Consider the following 27,618-nt stretch of genomic DNA (forward strand, 5'->3'; position numbering starts at 1 on the left):
TACTCGACTTTAATAATAAAAATGCATAATATATGCAAAATTTTATTCGCGTGCGCGTGTAGAATGGGAGACGGAATATTACATCGTCTCAGCTTCTCAAATCTACATTACTACTATATACTACTATATAAGAGCATTTTGAGTGACAACATGGTAAAATTAAAATATGAATAAAAGCCATTTTCGAAAAGTTCTGTAGAACCTTTGAAAATAACTCAATAGTCTAATAGTTGCCCTCTTGAGCCACAATTTGTGGGGGCCTCTTCGGCATATAGCCTCTTCATTGCTTCGTGCCCTAATCAAAACTATAGAACATATTCGATAACTATCGTCAATGTCAAAGAACTAAAACCGACCTTATTCTAAGATGTAGAAGAAAACTAATATATCTAACGTAACTCTAAACCAAATCTGAAACGACAAATTGAGAAAGCATTGGAAGAGAAACGAGAATTAATATATTAATTGCTGAAAATCCTAAGCTAAAAATTGATTAACTTATTCTATGTTCTACGCGTTGTGATTGTACAAGTCTCTTTATCTTTTATCAACATTACTTTATTTTTTCAAAAGCAATGACTCTATTGAGATTTTTCTTTTATTAATAAAACTGATTAATCTTTATATAAAAATGTACTGAAAAATCATTGGACGCTCCTTCTTACAAGCATTTATTCCAATTATTAGAAAATAAATTATACAATTTCGCTTGTAATCGAGAGACAATCCATCGCGAATGTCTTCTTGCTTATTCATTATTAAAATCCGCGAATATCGCGATACTTTACTATTTTCGCGAGAGAAAATTATTTAAAAATGCATTTAAATATTCAAAATTTGAAATAATTATAATTAACGCGTTTAAGAAAGAAGACTCTATCCTGATCTAATAAATAAATCAAAAAATAACGAACCATTCACGAGTAAATCTCCGAAGAAATTTACTCGTGGTCACTCATTGCTCTTCTACTAATTAATTACAACCAATCACCCGTGCCGATTCGGACCTTTCGTCCTCGACATGATTAAGTGATTGGAGGGACTCAAAAATTAACTTACTACTTAAGAAGTTCTGCGACGGCTCCAAAACACTGGACCGCGATTTAGGTCGAAATTGAGGGTGGATGATTTGTAGTTGGTTGAAAATGAGGTAGGTCGACATCGAAGTTGGTTGAGATCCACTTCAGTGATGCACTGACTCTAATTCGCGGTAGTTATTTATTAACGAACGGTCACTGAATTTATTTTGCGAAACTCTACTATCTTTATAAGTACAGTCTGTGCGACTGTTAAAAAATCAAAAAACTACGCGAACAAACACTGACTCTATTGACTGCATTGCGCGCAGTCCATGTAAAAACAGTTATCATTTAAATCGCGAAACGCGAACGAACAAACACTGCTTCTATTTTTATTTTAGCGATACAAATCCTCGATTTCTTCATTGCTACGCGCGGGACTGCAACGAAGTTCTGAAATACAAAAATAGAAACAAAATAGTTAGTATCACTGTTATAATAAAAGACTGTATAAATTATTCAACAAATATGTGATAGAGAAATATACTTACTTTGTCTTTGTTAATACTCCTACGAATGGCATCCGGCAAAAATTTCTAAGTCCATTGACGGAGGTCGATTTTCAAAGTCCTCGTCAGTGCGAAAATTTCTAAGTCCACTCGCGGAGATAGATTGTCAAAGTCCTCGACAATGCGAAAATTTCTAAGTCCATTGATGGAGGTCGATTTTCAAAGTCCTCGTCAGTGCGAAAATTTCTAAGTCCACTCGCGGAGATAGATTGTCAAAGTCCTCGACAATGCGAAAATTTCTAAGTCCACTCGCGGAGATAGATTGTCAAAGTCCTCGACAATGCGAAAATTTCTAAGTCCATTGACGGAGGTCGATTTTCAAAGTCCTCGTCAGTGCGAAAATTTCTAAGTCCACTCGCGGAGATAGATTGTCAAAGTCCTCGACAATGCGAAAATTTCTAAGTCCATTGACGGAGGTCGATTTTCAAAGTCCTCGTCAGTGCGAAAATTTCTAAGTCCACTCGCGGAGATAGATTGTCAAAGTCCTCGACAATGCGAAAATTTCTAAGTCCATTGACGGAGGTCGATTTTCAAAGTCCTCGACAGTGCGAAAATTTCTAAGTCCATTGACGGAGGTCGATTTTCAAAGTCCTCGTCAGTGCGAAAATTTCTAAGTCCACTCGCGGAGATAGATTGTCAAAGTCCTCGACAATGCGAAAATTTCTAAGTCCATTGACGGAGGTCGATTTTCAAAGTCCTCGTCAGTGCGAAAATTTCTAAGTCCACTCGCGGAGATAGATTGTCAAAGTCCTCGACAATGCGAAAATTTCTAAGTCCATTGATGGAGGTCGATTTTCAAAGCCCTCGTCAGTGCGAAAATTTCTAAGTCCACTCGTGGAGATAAATAGTCAAAGTCCCCGAGAGTGCAAAAATTTCTAAGTCCACTAATGGAGATAAATTTTCAAAGTTCCCGAAAGTGTAGACTCAAAGTCTAAAACAAATGAAATAGTATAGATTTTCGAGTATATGAGTGATAGAAAAATATATTTGCGTGGACTCTTCGTTAATACTCACTCGAATGGATTCTGTGAAAATTTCAAAGTTCTCTCGTCGAAGTCCAAAGCACAACTGAACTAGTAACTGTAAAGGTCGGTCTAAGACCCGACTTTGTTGTCGTCACGCGTTGGAGAATATCCCCACCTCCCGATTTTATTCTAAAATAAAATAATTCGTGTGAAATAATGAAAGAATGAGTGATCGAATAACGAACTTACATTAACTCTTCTGTATTACTTGCGGAGAATGCGTACTGCGGGAACTGCGATGTGTACACGTCGAAGTTCAAAGCACAAGTGTACCACTGACTCTCAAAGTCCGTCGAATATCCGATTTGTTGTCATCACGGGTGGGAGATTATCCCCACTTCATCATTTAATTCTAAAATGAAATAAATCGTATAGATCATTGAAAGAATGCGCGAGGTAATAATATTCTTACATTAACTCTTCTGTATCACTTGCGGAGAACGCGTACAGCGGTAACTGCGATGTGTACACGTCGAAGTTCAAAGCACAAGTGTACCACTGACTGTCAAAGTCGCTCGAATGTCCGATTTGTTGTCATCACGGGTGGGAGATTATCCCCACTTCATCATTTAATTCTAAAATGAAATAAATCGTATAGATCATTGAAAGAATGCGCGAGGTAATAATATTCTTACATTAACTCTTCTGTATTACTTGCGGAGAACGCGTACTGCGGTAACTGCGATGTGTACACGTCGAAGTTCAAAGCACAAGTGTACCACTGACTGTCAAAGTCGGTCGAATGTCCGATTTGTTGTCATCACGGGTGGGAGATTATCCCCACTTCATCATTTAATTCTAAAATGAAATAAATCGTATAGATCATTGAAAGAATGCGCGAGGTAATAATATTCTTACATTAAATCTTCTGTATTACTTGCGGAGAACGCGTACTGCGGTAACTGCGATGTGTACACGTCGAAGTTCAAAGCACAAGTGTACCACTGACTGTCAAAGTCGGTCGAATGTCCGATTTGTTGTCATCACGGGTGGGAGATTATCCCCACTTCATCATTTAATTCTAAAATGAAATAAATCGTATAGATCATTGAAAGAATGCGCGAGGTAATAATATTCTTACATTAACTCTTCTGTATTACTTGCGGAGAACGCGTACTGCGGTAACTGCGATGTGTACTCGTCGAAGTTCAAAGCACAAGTGTACCACTGACTGTCAAAGTCGGTCGAATGTCCGATTTGTTGTCATCACGGGTGGGAGATTATCCCCACTTCATCATTTAATTCTAAAATGAAATAAATCGTATAGATCATTGAAAGAATGCGCGAGGTAATAATATTCTTACATTAACTCTTCTGTATTACTTGCGGAGAACGCGTACTGCGGTAACTGCGATGTGTACACGTCGAAGTTCAAAGCACAAGTGTACCACTGACTGTCAAAGTCGGTCGAATGTCCGATTTGTTGTCATCACGGGTGGGAGATTATCCCCACTTCATCATTTAATTCTAAAATGAAATAAATCGTATAGATCATTGAAAGAATGCGCGAGGTAATAATATTCTTACATTAAATCTTCTGTATTACTTGCGGAGAACGCGTACTGCGGTAACTGCGATGTGTACACGTCGAAGTTCAAAGCACAAGTGTACCACTGACTGTCAAAGTCGGTCGAATGTCCGATTTGTTGTCATCACGGGTGGGAGATTATCCCCACTTCATCATTTAATTCTAAAATGAAATAAATCGTATAGATCATTGAAAGAATGCGCGAGGTAATAATATTCTTACATTAACTCTTCTGTATCACTTGCGGAGAACGCGTACTGCGGTAACTGCGATGTGTACTCGTCGAAGTTCAAAGCACAAGTGTACCACTGACTGTCAAAGTCGGTCGAATGTCCGATTTGTTGTCATCACGGGTGGGAGATTATCCCCACTTCATCATTTAATTCTAAAATGAAATAAATCGTATAGATCATTGAAAGAATGCGCGAGGTAATAATATTCTTACATTAACTCTTCTGTATTACTTGCGGAGAACGCGTACTGCGGTAACTGCGATGTGTACACGTCGAAGTTCAAAGCAGAAGTGTACCACTGACTGTCAATGTCCGTCGAATGTCCGATTTGTTGTCATCACGGGTGGGAGATTATCCCCACTTCATCATTTAATTCTAAAATGAAATAAATCGTATAGATCATTGAAAGAATGCGCGAGGTAATAATATTCTTACATTAACTCTTCTGTATCACTTGCGGAGAACGCGTACTGCGGTAACTGCGATGTGTACTCGTCGAAATTCAAAGCACAAGTGTACCACTGACTGTCAAAGTCGGTCGAATGTCCAATTTGTTGTCATCACGGGTGGGAGATTATCCCCACTTCATCATTTAATTCTAAAATGAAATAAATCGTATAGATCATGGAAAGAATGCGCGAGGTAATAATATTCTTACATTAACTCTTCTGTATTACTTGCGGAGAACGCGTACTGCGGTAACTGCGATGTGTACTCGTCGAAGTTCAAAGCACAAGTGTACCACTGACTGTCAATGTCCGTCGAATGTCCGATTTGTTGTCATCACGGGTGGGAGATTATCCCCACTTCATCATTTAATTCTAAAATGAAATAAATCGTATAGATCATTGAAAGAATGCGCGAGGTAATAATATTCTTACATTAACTCTTCTGTATCACTTGCGGAGAACGCGTACTGCGGTAACTGCGATGTGTACTCGTCGAAGTTCAAAGCACAAGTGTACCACTGACTGTCAAAGTCGGTCGAATGTCCGATTTGTTGTCATCACGGGTGGGAGATTATCCCCACTTCATCATTTAATTCTAAAATGAAATAAATCGTATAGATCATTGAAAGAATGCGCGAGGTAATAATATTCTTACATTAACTCTTCTGTATTACTTGCGGAGAACGCGTACTGCGGTAACTGCGATGTGTACACGTCGAAGTTCAAAGCAGAAGTGTACCACTGACTGTCAATGTCCGTCGAATGTCCGATTTGTTGTCATCACGGGTGGGAGATTATCCCCACTTCATCATTTAATTCTAAAATGAAATAAATCGTATAGATCATTGAAAGAGTGCGCGAGGTAATAATATTCTTACATTAACTCTTCTGTATCACTTGCGGAGAACGCGTACTGCGGTAACTGCGATGTGTACACGTCGAAGTTCAAAGCACAAGTGTACCACTGACTGTCAATGTCCGTCGAATGTCCGATTTGTTGTCATCACGGGTGGGAGATTATCCCCACTTCATCATTTAATTCTAAAATAAAATAAATCGTATAGATCATTGAAAGAGTGCGCGAGGTAATAATATTCTTACATTAACTCTTCTGTATTACTTGCGGAGAACGCGTACTGCGGTAACTGCGATGTGTACACATCGAAGTTCAAAGCACAAGTGTACCACTGACTGTCAATGTCCGTCGAATGTCCGATTTGTTGTCATCACGGGTGGGAGATTATCCCCACTTCATCATTTAATTCTAAAATAAAATAAATCGTATAGATCATTGAAAGAGTGCGCGAGGTAATAATATTCTTACATTAACTCTTCTGTATCACTTGCGGAGAACGCGTACTGCGGTAACTGCGATGTGTACTCGTCGAAGTTCAAAGCACAAGTGTACCACTGACTGTCAAAGTCGGTCGAATGTCCGATTTGTTGTCATCACGGGTGGGAGATTATCCCCACTTCATCATTTAATTCTAAAATGAAATAAATCGTATAGATCATTGAAAGAGTGCGCGAGGTAATAATATTCTTACATTAACTCTTCTGTATCACTTGCGGAGAACGCGTACTGCGGTAACTGCGATGTGTACTCGTCGAAGTTCAAAGCACAAGTGTACCACTGACTCTCAAAGTCCGTCGAATATCCGATTTGTTGTCATCACGGGTGGGAGATTATCCCCACTTCATCATTTAATTCTAAAATAAAATAAATCGTATAGATCATTGAAAGAGTGCGCGAGGTAATAATATTCTTACATTAACTCTTCTGTATCACTTGCGGAGAACGCGTACTGCGGTAACTGCGATGTGTACACGTCGAAGTTCAAAGCACAAGTGTACCACTGACTGTCAATGTCCGTCGAATGTCCGATTTGTTGTCATCACGGGTGGGAGATTATCCCCACTTCATCATTTAATTCTAAAATAAAATAAATCGTATAGATCATTGAAAGAGTGCGCGAGGTAATAATATTCTTACATTAACTCTTCTGTATTACTTGCGGAGAACGCGTACTGCGGTAACTGCGATGTGTACACATCGAAGTTCAAAGCACAAGTGTACCACTGACTGTCAATGTCCGTCGAATGTCCGATTTGTTGTCATCACGGGTGGGAGATTATCCCCACTTCATCATTTAATTCTAAAATGAAATAAATCGTATAGATCATTGAAAGAGTGCGCGAGGTAATAATATTCTTACATTAACTCTTCTGTATCACTTGCGGAGAACGCGTACTGCGGTAACTGCGATGTGTACTCGTCGAAGTTCAAAGCACAAGTGTACCACTGACTGTCAAAGTCGGTCGAATGTCCGATTTGTTGTCATCACGGGTGGGAGATTATCCCCACTTCATCATTTAATTCTAAAATGAAATAAATCGTATAGATCATTGAAAGAATGCGCGAGGTAATAATATTCTTACATTAACTCTTCTGTATCACTTGCGGAGAACGCGTACTGCGGTAACTGCGATGTGTACTCGTCGAAGTTCAAAGCACAAGTGTACCACTGACTCTCAAAGTCCGTCGAATATCCGATTTGTTGTCATCACGGGTGGGAGATTATCCCCACTTCATCATTTAATTCTAAAATAAAATAAATCGTATAGATCATTGAAAGAGTGCGCGAGGTAATAATATTCTTACATTAACTCTTCTGTATCACTTGCGGAGAACGCGTACTGCGGTAACTGCGATGTGTACACGTCGAAGTTCAAAGCACAAGTGTACCACTGACTGTCAATGTCCGTCGAATGTCCGATTTGTTGTCATCACGGGTGGGAGATTATCCCCACTTCATCATTTAATTCTAAAATAAAATAAATCGTATAGATCATTGAAAGAGTGCGCGAGGTAATAATATTCTTACATTAACTCTTCTGTATTACTTGCGGAGAACGCGTACTGCGGTAACTGCGATGTGTACACATCGAAGTTCAAAGCACAAGTGTACCACTGACTGTCAATGTCCGTCGAATGTCCGATTTGTTGTCATCACGGGTGGGAGATTATCCCCACTTCATCATTTAATTCTAAAATAAAATAAATCGTATAGATCATTGAAAGAGTGCGCGAGGTAATAATATTCTTACATTAACTCTTCTGTATCACTTGCGGAGAACGCGTACTGCGGTAACTGCGATGTGTACACATCGAAGTTCAAAGCACAAGTGTACCACTGACTGTCAAAGTCGGTCGAATGTCCGATTTGTTGTCATCACGGGTGGGAGATTATCCCCACTTCATCATTTAATTCTAAAATGAAATAAATCGTATAGATCATTGAAAGAATGCGCGAGGTAATAATATTCTTACATTAACTCTTCTGTATTACTTGCGGAGAACGCGTACTGCGGTAACTGCGATGTGTACACGTCGAAGTTCAAAGGAGAAGTGTACCACTGACTGTCAAAGTCGGTCGAATGTCCGATTTGTTGTCATCACGGGTGGGAGATTATCCCCACTTCATCATTTAATTCTAAAATGAAATAAATCGTATAGATCATTGAAAGAATGCGCGAGGTAATAATATTCTTACATTAACTCTTCTGTATTACTTGCGGAGAACGCGTACTGCGGTAACTGCGATGTGTACACGTCGAAGTTCAAAGGAGAAGTGTACCACTGACTGTCAATGTCCGTCGAATGTCCGATTTGTTGTCATCACGGGTGGGAGATTATCCTCACTTCATCATTTAATTCTAAAATAAAAGAAATCGTATAGATTATTGAAAGAATGAGCGAGGTAATAATATTCTTACATTAACTCTTCTGTATTATTTGCGGAGAATGCATACTCCGAGAACAACGATGTGAACTCGTCGAAATTCGACGCAAGACTGGATCATTAACTGTCAAAGTCGGTCAAAGGTCCGACTATGTTGTCACGGGTGGAAAAGTATCCCCCATTACACCATTTAATTCTAAAACAAAAATAATTATGTACTTACGTTAATTCTTCGTTATTACTTATGGGGAACGCATCCTATGAGAACTGCGATGTACACTCGTCGGCGTATAAAAGAAAACTAACAAAATAATAGTCAAAGTAAATAGAACTCGTATGTTTGTATTACACAAGGCCAATGATCGCGAAATGAAAATTTCAAAGTATTAACATATTAAATTGAAATTATTTTCTTTCTCGCATGATATGGTTTTTGTGTTGTTAAACGAATATATTATTGTTTAAATATTAGTTTTTTGTATTGCGTGTACATTAAAAAGTGTTTAAATAATTGTAAAATTATCAAAAACATTAATTTCTGAGCTTTCGCTTATGGAAAGATAGATTTTCGATATTCACTCATCGGAATACAAAAGGAAATTAATTCTAAATTCTTGTGTAGTTACATAGTAAATGTGTACAAGCAAATGAAAGGTATTGGTTTGTGCTTACCTTCGCATTAAAAGTACAAATTTATATCGATAGTTAAACACGCGATTTTTAAGAAGTCTCGTTCACAAATCGGGAAAGTATGCCGTTTAAAAGATATTTGCGAAAATAAAATCGACCGCGTTGGTCCTCGGGAAGTCATTGCATTTATTTTTTTTTTTAATTTTCCTGTTTGATTTTCATAATATCGGTACTTCTCTCGCTTTTTAACAATGCTGTGTTCAATAATTTTGCGATTATAATTATGATCGATGGATATTTTGTGATATTGAATGAGAATCAAGTGAAGTATTAGTGCATCGTTCTTCGTAACCTAGAATCAAGAGGATGTTCGTGGTTTGAAGGATCATCGACTACTACTGATAAGTCAACTTCTTCTGTATATGTTTCCTGAGTCATTGTGAAGGATGAGAAAACATAATCCATGATTCTATATATGCGATCGATTGCTCGGAGAGAAGTTTCGAAGGATTATGCGTATTAATATTCGTATATACGTGCATATGTAGAGATACGATTATTACGATGTGTCTATATGTTGCGCCGAGTTCGACGTTTTTCTGCATGTGTGCACTGTCTGTGTGCAAAAGTATCTAAGTTTTTTTTGTCTTCTTTTGCTTCGAATATAGGTACTTCATATCAAATAATATAGGTTAGTAAGCCAGACCAGTTTGTGGAATTATATAGGTTAATCTGTCCAAATACAATGCGTAATTTTCGTGGTCACTTTTTAATTATCGTCGCCTATATACGATTCAATGTATTATTTTTCTATATACTTATTTACATATTTATCGTTTCTTCTTCGTTCCTTTCTTTTCGATAGTCGAGCATTCTCGATTATATACAATCATTATCGATTAATAATACATTACTTCGATCATAAATGACGTAACTATTCGATACTTGTTCTTCGAAATAACAATTCGAAGAAGTATTATTTTTTCAAATATATACAATATATATACATATGTATGTATGTATGTATATATTTCTATATATGTGTGTGTGTGAAATACGTAAATCATTGAATTATTTTGATTTAACAATTGGTCATTATTTCGCGCGTAATATGTAAAGCATAGGGATAATCTAGGTATCTAGTGGTACAAGTGCGCGTCTATTCAACGTTTCTATATCTTTAAGAAATATAATTGTTTCATTAGAAAATTACTGTCTACGTTTAAAATTCGAATTAATTACATTTGTCATCCATATCGTATCATTTACGTACTTATATTATATTTTTTATTATTTTTAAATGAAAAAAATAATATTTGATTTGACTAGTACCTGTGATGACGTAATCAAATTATAGGGTCTACTTTCTTTCCTTGCTAGTTGTCTCGTAGTCGTCTTGGACGTAGTGACAAGTGTACACGGTGTTTCGTCGCTCCGCACAATTACAGGTAATTAGTAATTTTTTTCTATCGTACACCCTTTTCTTATATATCAATCGATAGCCAAACGCGCGTTTTTCATGAGGCCGCGTTCACAAGTCTGGGCATCATCGCGTTAAAAAGATATTCGCGAAAATAAAATCAGCCTTTCGCGTCGCACTTTTTTTCAATTTTCCTGTTTTATTTTCACAATATTTATACTTCTCCCACTTTTTAATGATGCTATGATCAATAATTTTGCATTAATAGTCATGATCGATTGATATTTTGTATTAAATTCGATCTTCATGTACGATCATATCACTCACACATACACACGTACACAGAGGTATTTTCAGGTTAAATACATTTTCTATTCTACGTATATTCACCATTATATGCGCATATTTTAAAATTAAAAATCTGTTTTTATATAGATATACTAAGCTCCATAACGAAGAGAGAAAGATAGCATTCAAATAATAGCGTTGAGTTCCCCACCAATTGCCAAATAATTCTTGGAAATGAGTCTCCGGCAAGCAACAAAAGAAAAAGCAATCTCACGAGATCATATTCTATTATTGGTATATCTATACATATGTATATTTGTATACGCTATACTGTACGGAATACTTGGGAAGTATCGACAATAACACGTAAACAATGGAAGGACAACCAAGAGTACGACCTTCCTAGGTCATCTGTACTCAGTTCTTGATTGTCTCAGCAGCCGTCCAGACGTGTTCAGACTTGCTCCTGCTTTGTTAATATCGGTTCGTCTAATTTCTCATTTTCATTATATATAATATTTTATAAGTTTGATTTAATCATTTACGATTCATTAATCTTATTTTATATCATATTAGAATTCAATATATACACTATATGTTGAATATCCAACTCACATTTTCACATATGTGGATAGATTTATGTATATAAATTGACTTAATCGTTTTCTATATTAATAATCTTTTTGAATTTTGTCGTATTTCATTAATCTTGAAAACAATCCATAAGAATTATCATGTAATTTCTATTACTCTTTCTTCTATACGTACAATATATAGAAGTAATTTTTAAGAAAATTTAAGACGCGTCACGTATATGCATATATAAATTATATGTAATCTGCAGATACACTCATATGTTTATTCATATACGTATACAATTTTATTCTATATTAATAATAATTTGAATATTTTCAGGTTATTATTCATCATATTGGCCAATATAATATTCATCAATTTGTCTGGACGTCTACACCTTTGATAGCACTCTCATATACTTCCTCCTGTTCTTCTTATATAAGTATACGCAGTAAGTTTATGGTTTAGATATTTTTATTTCATTTCTATTAATATAAAAAATTCGATATTAATTCTAATGAACCATCTACTGTACTATACGACTTCGTGTCTTGTATAGTAGTCCTGTTATAAGTTTCTATGCTCTATTATATCCAGAACTTTTATTATATAATATTTTATATTTTTTTGAAGAAATTTATATATGGATCTCCATACGCAGCTACCTCCTTGTGGTGGGATCCGGAAATCGGTATTGCGAACGTTCGTATATTTTATATTATACAACGTACGCACTACCGGGCCAAAGGCTGACGTTCGGTGTATTAGGAAATAATTTTGATTAAATATTAATTTATTAAAAATTTGTTGAAACACATTTGTTGAAATAATTTTGATTAAATATTAATTTATTAAACATTTGTTCAATTTTACATTGAATTTAAAGAATATTAAGAAACACCGAGAATAATGAAAATATAATTAAAGTATAATAAAAGTTAAATTAAAATAGAATAAAATTTCAAGATGCGTTTAATCGTTTAATTAATATCATAAATATTATAATTTCAATTTTACTGCTCCTTGTCTAGTTTTACTTTAATGCTATATCTATTCTGATTTATAGGTATCCACGCCATTAGTATACTTCTGTGAACGTATCTCTATCGCGATTATATCTGTTTTTAAACGGTAGATACAACGCGATATTGATCGTTTGCTTTTATATATTCATTTATTTTAATATAGCTTATAAGTTTTGCAGTTACATCTTTTAAATAGTACTTTTTTTTTTATTATTATAGCATACAAAAGATGTAATATAAGTTCATAATTTTAGATCATATAATTTGAATATGATATATGATATATGATTTTTATTATGTAATATTTAATTTAATATTATTTTAATATTTACTTTAATATTCAATATATAGTATATAATTTTTAATATGATATCAATTGTAGATGTAAACGCCACAGCTTGCTTTAACAATTTTTATTCAACAGGTCTTCAGTTGTAGATCGCGCGCAATGCGATCTTAGAGTCAGTGCTTGTACGAAGTAGTTTGATTGTTTTGCAGCCGAATAGGTTGCTTTAAAAATAAAATAAAGTAAAATCGCGAATTAGAGTCAGTGTTGTTCGCCGTTTAGAATTTCTCGGTCGCATTAGTAAATCAAAAAACAAGAATTCATGTCATATTCTTGTTAAAATCATATGTTCGCCGCGTTGTTAGAATCATTAACACACTTTCGGCCTATTCGGGAGAAGAGGATTGCGTTGCGATAAATATTGTAATGGTCGAAAGTGTGAACTTAAAAATTCATCCTCTTCATCTTTACCGACGATCGTAAAGCTTCGTCTGGATAAAATTACACGTAAGTATCTTTCTTTATTTTAACCATTACTTCTCATTCATCTATAAGTTCATAGTTTCTTTTTTTTACTATTTCCATTCATTGAAGATATTCTTTTTAATATGAAATATATAATTGATCATTTTTGTGCCTTATTAATTACAGATCAATCAACGATTCAACGATTCATCGTATCAACGATTCAACGATTCAACGATTCAACGATTCAACGATAATTTCAACCAACTTCACGACATCATTCGACCTCCTACGAGGGGGACGAGTGTTTTGGAGCCATCGCAGAACTTCTTAAGTAGTGAGTGAAAAATTTAAAGTTCCTCTGGTGCCCATCATGCCGAGGATGAAAGGTCCTTATCGGCACGGGTTACTGGTTGTATTCGCAGACGTCCCATGTCCGAAACGAGCAAAAGTGTCCGTGATTAAGATCTTTGATTTTATTCACGAGTGGTCCCTATATGTTTAGTTAGATATTTTCTTGTGCATATTTTATTATTATTATTATATATATATATAGATCAGGCCAGGGTCTTCTTGTTTCAAAGTCATTTAATTCACAGTGCTGTTTATTAGCACTTTTTTCTCTTTTCGTTTTTGCTCGCGATATTAGTAATGAAATCGGGCATTCATTTACCCGATTTCGGTATAAAGCATATAACGTGGTTTACGTTACATGCATTGCTTCGTACTTAGTCCATTTAATCGCGATTTACTTCGATATTTTGAAATATCGATTTATCAACAAATGAGCAAGAAGACAAACCCCTTCCGCGACGGATAGATTCTGGAAGTTAAGTGGTGGATTATAATCCCGTTCTTTTATTAGAACAGCCATTTAATGAAAGGAGTCGTCCGAGGTTTTTTATTAGAATTATATATTTTTTAATAATGAAATTTCATAACTGCATAATGCGTATGCATATATATTAGCTATGTGCATATTTCATCCCTCCATGTCAACGACTGCCTACCGCGGGTCGCTCAAAGGCCCTTAAGCGGTGCATACAGGTGGGGTTGCAAAACTATTTTTGCCACTTATTATTTTTTTACCACTTTTAGTGGTAAAACCCATATGTGGTGGTCACACTCATATGTGGTGACCGCCTACCATCATCCATCCTTGCTTGAGCTCTTGCTAATAAGACGTGCAAAGAGACTCTAGAGTCACAGTCCGCTTAAATTTTTTATATATATATTTTTATATATTTTTTTATATATTTTTTTATATATATTATAAATTAATCATTTTTTAGCTCAGGATTTTCAGCACTAATATACTAATACCCCTTTCTCCCCCCATGCTTTCTGCGTTCTCATCCATGCGTTTAACCTAGGTGTTACTCGTTTGGGTGAGAAACAGTCAGTGTGGATTTAGTTTTAAGTTTCCTTTTCAGCGGCTGTCATTGTGCTGGTGATTGCACGGTGTACCTTGCACTTGTATGTGCGTTTTAGGAAGTGCATTGTACATCGTTTCGCGATAACTTTTAAATAGATATCTGATATATCTAACATATAATTATATTAATATCGGTTTGCATAATAGTTACCACATTTTTGTGGAAAATTTTAAATACTCGTATATATTACTAGTATTTATATATATACTAGTATGTACTAGTATTTTTGCTTTAGTGATATATGCAATAATCATTAGCCTTGGCAGTCGATTTCAGCAACTGGTACGTACTCCCATATAATATATTAGAAAAAATACGCGGTTGAACTAGGGTGTCGGAGGTGCCCCGGGGCATGCTCTCTAGTGTAGGCTTTTGCACCCTGGTGGAGTGTGAGAGAACCGTGGAGTGTATGTGTTGGTGTGAATGTTTGCACTTTTTAAATATAGGTCATAGGCAGGCAGGTAGCATACTTTTCTGAGTGAATGTGTCAATTAATTTTAAGTAGGTAGGGACCGGGTAAGGATGCGATTCCCACTCTGGAGTGGGAAGTCCTTTCTCCGGGGATTTGTGAAGTTTCAGCAAATTTTACGATCTTTCAGCATGGCTGAACTTTATCTTTTTGTATTTTTTTTTTTAATTTTTTTTTCTTACATTTTTTGCTGACACTTTGCATCGCGCGATATATCAGTATCAAACAGTTCGAAAAACTTTGCACCCAATGAGAACATCAGATACATCCCATATCTTTTGAACTTAGCAAAGGATTTTGAATTAGTTCGATACTTAGTTTTAAATTAATTCTTGCACTTCGCGATTCTTAAAATATTGATTATCTATATATTTCTTATTTAGAAATAGAATATACCTACATATGTAAAATGGAAATATTACAATTCTTGTGATCTTGACATTTTACCGAAACTATATTCATCTTTTAAGTGCAACGAGTTAATATTAGTTTGTAATAGGTTCATCGACTAGAATGAATATTATATCTGCTGGAGCATTCGATTAAATGTGCCTGTGTTATTGTGTACGGTTGTTGGATTCTTTGAGTCCATTGATCGTCCACAGGCTAGGATAGCTTTACGGGTTAGTTGAAATATTTCTATATGAATCTGTTATTTTTATTTTTTTTTTATTGAAGAAATAAATAAATAAATAAAGAGAGATCGTTAGAAAATCGAGACGCACCTAGGCAGAGTAGAAAACGCAGTTGAGAATACGCGTTGGGACTCGTCAGTGCCGTTTGGGGTGATTCATTCGCGAATTTTGCCATACTGCAGTGGTTATACTATTTAGAAGAAATCGATACTTTACGTTGCAAGCGCTTACCGCTCGTTAGGTTAAAAAAAAAAAAAAGAAAAAGAAAAAAACAGAACAAACCTGCGTGCGAAAATGTGTTTTCACTTCCCAACCCCTTAGCTTGCGACTATTGCGTCTCGTTTGATGCGTGCGTTTACACGAGTGGTTTGAGTCTTGTCGCGTAAAGTGAGATCAGGTCGGGATTAGGTCGGTTTAGCTTAGGGACGATTTCATTCTTGTAGTAGCAACCACTGCAGTGTGTCGATCTTTGTGGGTGCGTTGCTTCGAACGGTAGGGCGTTTTTTGATGCGTAAACTTAGCTTGCGTCGCACGTAAGGAATGCTCCAATGCAGTGGTTAGGGCACGAAGCAAGAAGAGGCTATGTGCTGAAGAGGCCCCCACATATTGTGGCACAAGAGGGCAACTTTCGACTACAAGTCATTTTTCAAAGGTGGTCGGTATGTCGAACCCTTCGTTAATGGCTTGTGGTCTTATCAAAACCCCTTTTACCCTTTGCCACGTTGACACTTATGCTCGTAGTAGTTTGTTCCTGGATGGAGATGATGGACCATTCCATCTCCTTGCTACGGTGTTCCGCACTCGCGTTCGTGAAGATTTTATTTTTTTTTTTTTTTTTTTTATTAGTATTGAGCTTTTGCAGTTAGTTATTAATTGATAGAGTTAATGCAATTTTTTCTTAAAGTAAAGTAGAATCAGTTTTTCATTTCAGAGTAGAATCAAGCCCTTTGCATTTTCTACTTTTATTTTTATTTATTTATTTTTTCTAATTAAAGTCAAGCCCTCCCTTTTTTCATGTTGAATTAAAGTCGAGTCTTTGCATTCTTCTTTTTAAATTAAATTCGAGTCATTACATTTTCTTTTTTAAATTAAAGTTAAGTCTTTGCATCTTTTCTTTCTGAATTAAAGTCGAGTCCTTGTATTTTAAAGTTTTAAAGTAGAGTCTTTTCTCGAAGTAGATTTTTAGTTACAAAAATAGAGTCACGCTCGTTAAATATTGTGTGGACGTCCGTGGCCTGCAGCAGCATTGCACTCAGGAGTGCATTTGGATACCCAAGCATGTTGATTTTTAATTCAGAATAATCATATTTTAATCATATTTTTTCATGTTCATAATTTCATAATGTGTATGTATATATACGAGATATATGCATATTTCAATGTCAACACAGCTCTACCACGAGTTGCAAAATGACTCTTATGTGGTAATCATTATCTTTATCATCTCCATCCTCACCCTCATTATCTTTTCACAATTTAATTCTGATTATTCTGATTAATCTGATTAATCTGATTATTCTGATTATTCTATTTATTTTGGTTATTCTGATTAAAAATCTACAAGACTTGATGACGAATTGAAATACCTGCATTCAGGAATGCAGATGAATATATAAAACGGCAGTCAGCACTCAGGAGTGCATATTAAAATATGTCAAGGATATACATTTTTATTCCAAAATTATTAGCAAATGAATATGAGATGAAAGATTTAATAAATATATATGAGGGAGAGAAAGAGGAAGAAAGTAAGAGTATTTTTATTATATATATGAGAGTTTCATAAGAAATATTAAGAAAATGTAACGAATGTTACAAAGATTATTAATAAATGTTCATACATATTTGAAAGAAATATATATATTTTTTGGAATAAAAAGGTATAAATCTTGGTATATAAATGAAACGAATAAAATGACTTGCCTGCACTCAGGAGTGCATATGAAAGGATATTAATGATACAAACAGTAAGTACATGATTGCATTCAGGAATGCAAATGAACAAATTATAGTAAGCATATACATTTCACATTCGGAATATTCAAAGATGAATGAATGCACTAATAAGGATACTTCATGGAGAAATATATAAATACGTCGGACTCTGATGCTTTCTTTTTCAATATACGATATTAAATTTGTCTACCAGTAAATAAATGAAATTTCATTTTATTGCATGTATAATAATTGAATAATGTATAAATGGTGCAAATGAATTAAAGGAAAATTTGAATTATTCCGATAAGATATGTATAAGTCTTGCTACATGAATGAAGCGATATAAATGGCAGCCAGCACTCAGGAGTGCATATTAAAATATGTCAAGGGTATACATATTTATTCCAAAATTATCAACAAATAAATATGAGGTGAAAGACTTAATATACATATATGAGAGAGAGAGAGAGAGAGTGAGAAAGAGAAGGAGAGGAGAAAGAGAGGGAAAAAGGGAGTATTTTTATTATATATGTGAGAGTTTCGTAAGAAATATCAAGAAGATTATTATTGAATGATACAAAGATTATTAACAAATATTTATTCGCATTTAAGAGAAGTATGGGTATTTTTTGGAATAAAAATGCATAGGTCTTGGTATATAAATGAAGCGATTGAAATGGCTTGCCTGCACTCAGGAGTGCATATGATAGATCACAGTAAGTACATGCTTGCATTCAGGAATGCAGATGAACATATTATAGTAAGGGTATACATTTCTCGTTTTGAATGATCAAAATGAAAATGCACTTATGAAAGTATATAAATAATAAATATTATTCAATAAATAAATATTCCAGTCTTATTTTATTTTTTAAAGAAATAATATTTATTTAATAGTAAATGAAGATTATATCATACTCCTCCTAATATAATAAGGTATTTATATTTAAATAGAGTGCAAGTGAATGAAAAGAAAATTTGAATCGTTCTAATTAGAAATGTATGAATCTTGCTAAGCGAGCGATATGATATAAATGTAACAGCCTTGCACTCAGGAGTGCACAAAATATGTCAAGATTATACACCTTTATTCCAAATTATTTGATTTAAACATGATTATCAAATGAAATAGTTGATGGATATAAAGGAAGAATATTTTTGTTTTATATAAACATATATATGAAAATCTTATAAGAAATACGAAGAAGGAATAGTGAATGATAATGTTTTAATAAATGTTTGTACATAAGTTAAAGAAATTTGATTATTTTTTGGAATAAAAGTACATAAGACTTGGTATATAAATGAAACGAATGAAAAGGCTGTCCCACACTCAGGAGTGTGGGCGGAAATAGTTCAGGGACAGGTCTGCATTCAGGAATGCACCTGGATACTCAAGCATGTAGATTTTTATTTCAGAATAATTCCAAATTTTTTTATATGATTATTAGTAAATCACTAATTCTCTTTGAAATTTTTTTATATATATTCACTTTTGATGATTATATATTTATATATATATTTTATGCAATGCCAACATAATTTTTTTCACAAGATGTTAGAACGGCTCAGTTATTGTAAGAGTCATTCTACATATCTTGTATGAATATAATCATCATCTTATATAGATTCTAATTATTCTGATTAAAAATCTATAAGATTTGAGGTAGCTAGGAATGTTAGGATTTATTAAAGCAAGCAGTGGCCATAAAATAAATTCATAAAATAAATTTGTAAGAATAATATACAGGAATACATTAGAATTATCTTGGCTTTAATATATATAATATTTTTGTATCTAATCTTATTTTTCTCTTTCAAATTTTATATTTCATTACTATTTTATATACATATACAAAATACATGATTTTAAAATTGTGAAGTTGTATTATATTTTTAATAATTTAATAGATAAGTAAGTGTCATATATAAATGATGTAATATGTGCATCTGACTCGATGTAACTGCATACTTCGCGTTAGCATAATCGTAATAATATAAGATATATGTAATCTATCGATTAAATATAGATCTGATCTCGTTATAGATATGCTTATAGCGGTATACAAAATTGTGTATGCATTCTGTAATACGACGCAAGATGCAGTTTGCTCTCTTTCTTTTTTCTCTTTTCTTTTTCTTTTTTTTTTTAACGTGGCTTAATTCTTAAATATTGTGAAATATTCACAATCTGTTTTCCTTTTTTTTATAACGTATCTTGACAATATATTTTTGTAATTGTATTAAACAATTGATAATTTATTATGCAATTCTTACTTTTTATAATTTTCACATATTTCTATATATTTATTTATATTTGTACATAAAATCTACTTCATATTTTTATTTAAATGTAAAACAGGTTTTCTAATGCATCGAGAATTCGATATATTCAGTGCCAATTTTATGGCCATTTTAATACTTTTTTTTTTTATTATTATTTCAGCATTACAATCTATGGCGAAATATATATGTATAAAATTTTTTATTTTTTAAATTACCAAAATTATGAAAATATTTGCCCATAGATTGTAGATATAATTTTGTCTTTCCACACATGCCCTTTTATATATTTTTCTGTTACAGAGAAGTGTCATTTTCACGTTCCAAGATTAAATCTTGCAAAATATTCCTTTATATATCAGTGGGTATTAACAACATCGTTGAAATTTCAAGATTTGTCATATAATCATGGTATATGACATAAAAATAAATTGATTATGAATAGATTATATAAAATAGATTTGTGTTTCAGGTTTTTCAGATCCTCTAATCAAGAAAAAGGCTTAGCAAATTAATAATGTGGATTAATTATTGAAAACTAGAATGAAGAATTGGGATTATGAAAAACAAAAAACAATGGAGGATGAATTGTTTGCAATTATTTTTTTTTATTCATTTGAAATATTAAAAAATTTTTTAATCAATTTGATTTCTGTTTCAGGCATTATCATCTAAATTGACAAGATTGGATTCGACTCTTCGTTGGTTTATTCTGTTTCTGTTGGTTGTTTTTTCCGTGCGTGTGTGTGTGTGTGTGTGTGTGCGTGCGCGTGCGTGTGCGTGTGCGCGTGCGTGGGTGTGTGTAAAATAATTTTCATTGCAATATATGTTTTATTTTCAGAAAGTAATAAAATTATAAAGTTCTTATATCCACAGGTTGTTTTTTTTATTATATAAAATTCACATCTTTTTCGATTGCTTCCTTTTTTTTTAATTATGAAATGTTTTATGTTCACAGATGACTGCTGATTCATTCTATGAAGTTCGCATATTATTTCGATTACTTTTGGCTGTTTATAAAATTGGTTATGAATTTTATGTTCATAGATGACTGCTGATTTATTATATGGAGTTCCCACATTATTTCGATTGCTTCTTCTCTGATTATGAAATGTTTTAAATTATTTAATGTTTTATGTTTATAGGTGACTGCTGATTTATTACATAAATTTGACATATTATTTTTAGAATTTTTGTTTAATTGTCAAAAGATTTTAATATTTTATGTTTATTGTTTACAGGGGACTGATTTATTGTATAATAGTATTATGTATTCTGATTATCAAATAATGAAATACTTAAATAATCTTTATATAATGTTTATAGGCTATGTGCATAGTAATCACCAATGTGTTTTATTTTTAGTTTCATCATATTTCTTCGCGTTTATCGGGTAGGTAGGTCGATATCAAGCGAATTCATAAATTTTCGTCTAATCTTAATTGATTAGACAAAAATTTAGATTCGTTTCGCGGTTGATTTTGTTTTTTCCAAATTATAATAATTTTTATTGAATATGTAATAATAATGATTCTATGTAATTGATTCTAAAATATTTGGCATTAGTAGTAGAGTCATAGCCCGCGGGTCTCCGTATGCAGCAACCTCCAAGTGGTGAGACCTGGAAATCGATATTGCTTGCGATATATGATAAATGTAAATAACGCAAGTACTGTCGAGCTAATGGCTGCATTTAAATTCAGTCAAAATTTACTATGTTCTATGATGATTTTTTATTTTTCCATATTGTTCATTCTTTTGTTTCTTTATCTCTTACTTATTAACTTTTAGTCTATACTTGTTTAATTATTCTTTAAAGAAATTCTAATCAATTAAGAAAGTTCAGACTATTTTACAAGTAAAATCAGAAATCATTAAATTTTCGATTTAAATGGTAGTTGAGTGTTCTATTTTGTATTTTTAAAATATTTGACATATGAAATCATTAAATTTTTTAGAATATCCTTTTTTTACACTATTTCTGATAAAGATGGTATTCAATCCTTAATCCCTTAATTTATAATTATCCTGTATATATATATTTTTTCAAACTTTTGAAAGATGTTATTTTCTTTGGAAAAATATCTAACAATAAATAATTTTTTAAAGCAATTTTTATGCAAGTAAAAGCCTATTTTGAAAATCTGAAAGGATATCGTATAAAAAATTTTTATTTTTCGAATGAGCTTTTTATCACCAAATTGAACAAAAATTAACAGTGATAATTGATTGAAGGTTCGATTTAAAAATTTCCGAGATGATAATTTCGTAGTGTTGAAACTTTGAATTAAAATTATCTTAAGTTTCTCCCGTGTTACAATCTTTATAATATTTAAACGAATTTACCTTTTTTAAGTATTATTGTACTCCTTGTGCTTAAAAGATTGTTTAAATAACTGGAAAATTATCAAAAGTACGAATTTTTTTTTTTAATATTAGATATAGGCAATGAATTCGTGTTTGAAATATACGCGAATTAAAATATTAAATTAAAATTGTTTCGTGAATTTTCTTATAAAATTTTTATGTTTCTAATAAGTAAAATATAACGGAAGCTAAAGATTTCTATAAAATTTGGTAGTATCTCAAAAATTTTTTTTATAATATCAAAAAGATTCTTTGGTACGATTGACTGAAGACGTATTTCCTTATTTTTACCATGGAATCATCTTCGAAATGCTTATTAAAATATCTAAATTAGTTTTAGATTTTTCTATGTCAACATCGTGCATTTAGAATGGATTAGAAAATCTGATCATTGATTTACAGATCCAACAAGAAAAGAATCGTTGACTTAATGGAAGCAAAACGCATTATTCAAACATTTATATAAAAATCAGTAGATATAGTTTAAGCTTCTTCTCTTTTATCGCGAAGTTCAAGAGGCGCCACTATAGGAAACTTTCTCATGAAAAATGGCAAAAATAGTGTTTACGCCGACAGCGAGTCAAGGCATAATTCTTGACCGATATTAATGAACAATATCTCATTTCAAAGATGAAGGTTTAAGCAGGACCATAGCTTTCTCGAATTTTTGAAAAATCTTTATTTTTATGTATAAAATATTCTTGAAAAAACACAATATTTGAACACAATTTTTTTCAAAGAAAATAAAGTTTTTTAAAAAATTCGGAAAAGTAGTGTCCTAGATTAAACCTTCGTCTTTAAAATGTAATTTTATTCATCAAAATCGGTGAAGAATTACGGCTAGACTTTTTGTGATGTAAGCCATTATAAAACCAGGAGTGATGAATGGCCTTAATAAACAACGTGCGAATACGTGGAAATGTTTCAAGTGTGATGTCAGCGTTCATATTTGAATGGACATACGCGATTCTAATGTATCTACAGTTAGTTCTATAATCAAACACATTAATATTATAGAAAGCAACATGGTTGCTGTACATTGGAAATACACGTCACCATTTCGTGATATCTTTCACTTGATAGCAGTGATCTAATATACTGATATAAAAAAGGAATTATCGAGGATTTTATCTCGAGATGTTATTGTGTATGGAAATAATATTGAAAACTGTGTGTCTTTAGTGAAACATATTTCCTAACCTATACAAACATGCTGATGTCTAAATATATTTAAGTTTTGATATTAATATCAACGTGTCCAGTGTTACGTTATATTTTATTCAATCATATAAAATTCAGCTAGTTGTATATGCTTTAAAATATGCGATATAGAAAGATTTTATTCAACATACACGTCAAATGCATTGCAGCTTAAAGTAATAATAGTTATTACACTGTGATTTAATGGGCAACTTTTTTCATTTATTTAAAAGAGGATTTGACATTAAAAGAAGAATAGATATTTTTCTTAGATCTATTTTAATGAGAATTTTGTGACTGAAATATTTATATTAACTGTAATAAGGAATAATGGGACCAAATAACGAAGATCAAGTTCCAAATAGGGATCCTAATGATGATAGAAATGTTGATTGGTCCAAGTATGGTTTACATAATACAGAAATGCAAAGAAATTCACAAAGAAATAATGGAAGTTATGAAGAATTTGGTTCAGAAATGTATCAAACTGGAGCAAATGAATTGTTTGCTCAAGAGTATGTAAGTAGTTTCTTAATAGGTTATGACAGTATCTAATTTTTTTATTTTATCTCTTTAATATTATATATTATCAGAGTGCTGATCCATGGTGGAAATCCAATTTTTTTATATCACAACCAGTATTATTTGGTACTTGGGATGGTGTTTTTACTTCTTGTCTAATCAATATTTTTGGAGTTATTGTATTTTTAAGATCTGGTTGGATAGTTGGTCAAGCCGGAGCATTAAATGCAGTATTGATCATTTTTTCTACAGGTAATGGTAATAAGACAACGTGATATATAAAAGTGTCTTTATGTCATATCTTATCGAGCATTATATTTCCAGTTAGCATTGCACTAGTAACTGTATTGTCCGCAGTGGGTATATGTGAACGGTGTAGAGTAGAAAGTGGAGGAGTCTACTTTTTGTTATCTCATGTATTAGGGTCAAGATTTGGTGGATCTATCGGTCTTCTTTATTGTTTTGGACAGGTGGGAAATAGTTAATGTGATAGTTATTAAGAAATAAAATAATTATAAATTTTATTTCAGGCTGTAGGTTGTGCTCTAAACGTTCTAGGATTTGGAGAATCTATGGCAGGTTTGGTTGGTTTAGATTCTGCTTGGGCACAGAGAGGTTTTGCTTGTGCTGCCGTTATTTTGTTATCTGCAATCAATACAGCAGGTGTAAAGTGGGTCATTAAGTTACAGTTTGTACTTCTTTTAATATTACTCCTTGCTGGGGTAGATTTCATGGTTGGAAGTTTTACACACGAAGATCCTAGTAAGATTATTTGTCAAGTTATGATATAGTATATCCATTTTATAGATAATATTTATAATTAATTGCTACAGATGCTGGATTTGAGGGATGGTTGTCTGGGAATTTACGAAACAACACTTTTCCTGATTATCAAGATGGTTACAATTGGTTCACAGTTTTTGGTGTTTTTTTTCCCACAGTTACTGGTGTTTTAGCCGGTATTAATATGAGTGGTGATTTGAGGCATCCATCAACTGATATACCACATGGTACATTGGCGGCTTTGGGAACTGGGTAGGAATTGTTGATAAAAAATAGACGTGAAATATAATGAATATTAAATTTAATAATATAATGGATCAACTTTCAGAACAGTACTATATCTTTGTTTCTCACTATTCTTGGCAGCAACTTGTACTAGGACTGCTCTTCTTACAAATTTTATGATAGCATCAACGGTTTCTGCAATTTCAGTACTTCTTCTTGCTGGTCTTTATGTATCTTCATTTAGTAGTTGTTTAGGTGCAATGTATGGTACACCTCGAGTTCTTCAGTCTATAGCTAGCCAAAATGTTATTCCAGGAATAAGTTGTTTACAAAGAGGAGTAAGTACAATGTTGCTATAACGTTTTAAAAAATTTTTCAAATAGATTGATAATAAATCCATCATACAAATTATTTTAGAGAGGACCAAATAAGGTGCCTATTTATGCTATGTTGGTCGTGGCTGCAGTTACATTAACTTTTATAATTACTGGTCAAATTAATACTCTTGCACCTATTGTAACAATGCCTTTCCTTCTAACATATGCGTGTTTAGATTACGCCTATTTTGCACTTGCTCAAACTTTTGATATTCGACATATGAGAGAACAAAGATTTAGGACGCAATCTCCGACATTTGATCGTAATTATGGTTCCGCTAGTAGGAATAATTCTTTAACGGAAATAGACAATGATTTAGATAGTTTATTTCCTGAGAGAATAAGGCATAAAAATCTGGTGAGTGTGTCTATGTTTGTGTAGAATATGTGTTATGAAGTAATAAACTTGATAAATACGAATTATTTTATATAACAGAGGAGCTCTAGCATTTCTGAAAACAATGGACATGTAGATTCATCGCCGAGTATAGAAGAAAACAGTACAAGTTCTGCCGAACGAAAAGTTCATATACACAATAAATTGGGGAATTGGTATAGTCCTTTGTGTAATAGATGGTTTTCACTCTTGGGTGTAAGTATTCCATTAAAAAATATACGTATTAGATATATTGTAAAATACTGTACATTAGCGTTTAATGAATCTTACAGTGTCTGGTGAAATTGTTCATTATGTTTCTGGTTCATTGGGGTTATGCCATCGCCAATATTGTTGTCGTTTTCCTTGTATGGAGTTATGTAGGTCATGCTAATCCAGCTGTAAAGCCTGGAGTTTCAGCTGAGTTTCAATTCTTCAAATGGTTAAGAACTTCGTTATTAAGACTTATGGGGTAATAAAGCGACTTCTAATTAATTCGTAATATTTCCTATCGTTGTAAATTGGATTGCATTTTGTAAATCTGTTTCTTCGTTGTAGGAGAAAGGTTTATGATTACGAGCAAATCGTTGTAACACCTGTACCACCGGGTGTTGAAATCTGTTCTGCACAATTAAACGAAGAAAATGAGGATTTCGCTGGGAGGCGACGATATCATCAAACGGCTACAGTTACAGGTCAATACGTAAACGTCGATTAGATTTCGATTCGTGGATTTTTCTTTGATAGTTATGATTATCATTGATACGTACAATAAGACGCACAATACAATTGACGTTATGTAGAGATTTTTAATATATGCATAATTTTTGTTTAATACAAAAGTAGGAAGAAAGCTATATAAAATCAGGAATCTGTGTTGTGTATTTGTATCGTATATACATAATTTTACGTTACTCTTCTTGTTTATATTTTCATCGTCGTAACTCGTGTTAGATGCACACATACAGCTAGTCCAATTAAAAATATATTCGTGCACTTAAAAATATGTTTCAGAGCGTAAAGTACATTGATCGTTGATTAGTCTTATTTTGCGAAAAAACGTTAGAAAAGGATTATTTTCAGTAGTAATTCAACAAGTAAGGAAAAATAATGTAAGACTTGATATATGTAATTAAAGGGTGGAAGGTTACTAATCGGAATTGCAAAGATCTTTAACGATAATAACAGTCTGAATAAATTATCAATTAATCGCTTCATAAATTTAATCTAAAATTAAAAACTATTAATGGATCAAAATGAAATTAGAATCTAAAAAAGTCTATAATAGTACAATAGTCTCACGATACTTAAAACGCGAGATGTTATCAATAACCGAGGACATATAACTAATATATCTAATAGCTTACAATTAGAATAAATCATACGCACAAAGGATATATGATGCTGCCAGAATTATTATTAATATGCGATGCTGCCAGGATTATTAATGCATTTAAAATGTTTTGCAAATAACTTTTCCATCTCTTGATGAGTTGTTTTAGAATTTATCCTTTACAATGAGATTATATTTATTCTTTTATATTAAATATGAAAGATCATTATCGTTAATCATAGATGGGAGTCGTTTGTATATCAGTAAACGAGAGAAATTGTACTAATTGTAAGTATTTGAATAAGTGCTCTGTAAATAACGATTAATAATATATTTATATATTATTTAACATTTTTATAAATGTCAGAAGAGTGATGAAAGATACAATCAAGATAAATACATTTGAAAAAAAAATCAA

General features: G+C 32.8%; 1 protein-coding gene across 1 annotated transcript; it reads left to right on the forward strand.

The window, feature by feature from the left end:
• The first annotated feature begins 22,914 nt into the window (after positions 1-22,914).
• LOC127063652 (solute carrier family 12 member 8) lies at positions 22,915-27,618 on the forward strand. Its single transcript, XM_050993643.1, has 10 exons — positions 22,915-24,103; positions 24,178-24,358; positions 24,431-24,576; positions 24,637-24,868; positions 24,940-25,141; positions 25,218-25,452; positions 25,532-25,849; positions 25,928-26,083; positions 26,161-26,339; positions 26,426-27,618. The coding sequence occupies exons 1-10, from the start codon at positions 23,915-23,917 to the stop codon at positions 26,583-26,585; spliced, it is 1,998 nt and encodes a 665-aa protein (XP_050849600.1). The 5' UTR covers positions 22,915-23,914; the 3' UTR covers positions 26,586-27,618.

This window comes from Vespula vulgaris, chromosome 5 (assembly GCF_905475345.1).
Source record: "Vespula vulgaris chromosome 5, iyVesVulg1.1, whole genome shotgun sequence".
NCBI lineage: Eukaryota > Metazoa > Arthropoda > Insecta > Hymenoptera > Vespidae > Vespula > Vespula vulgaris.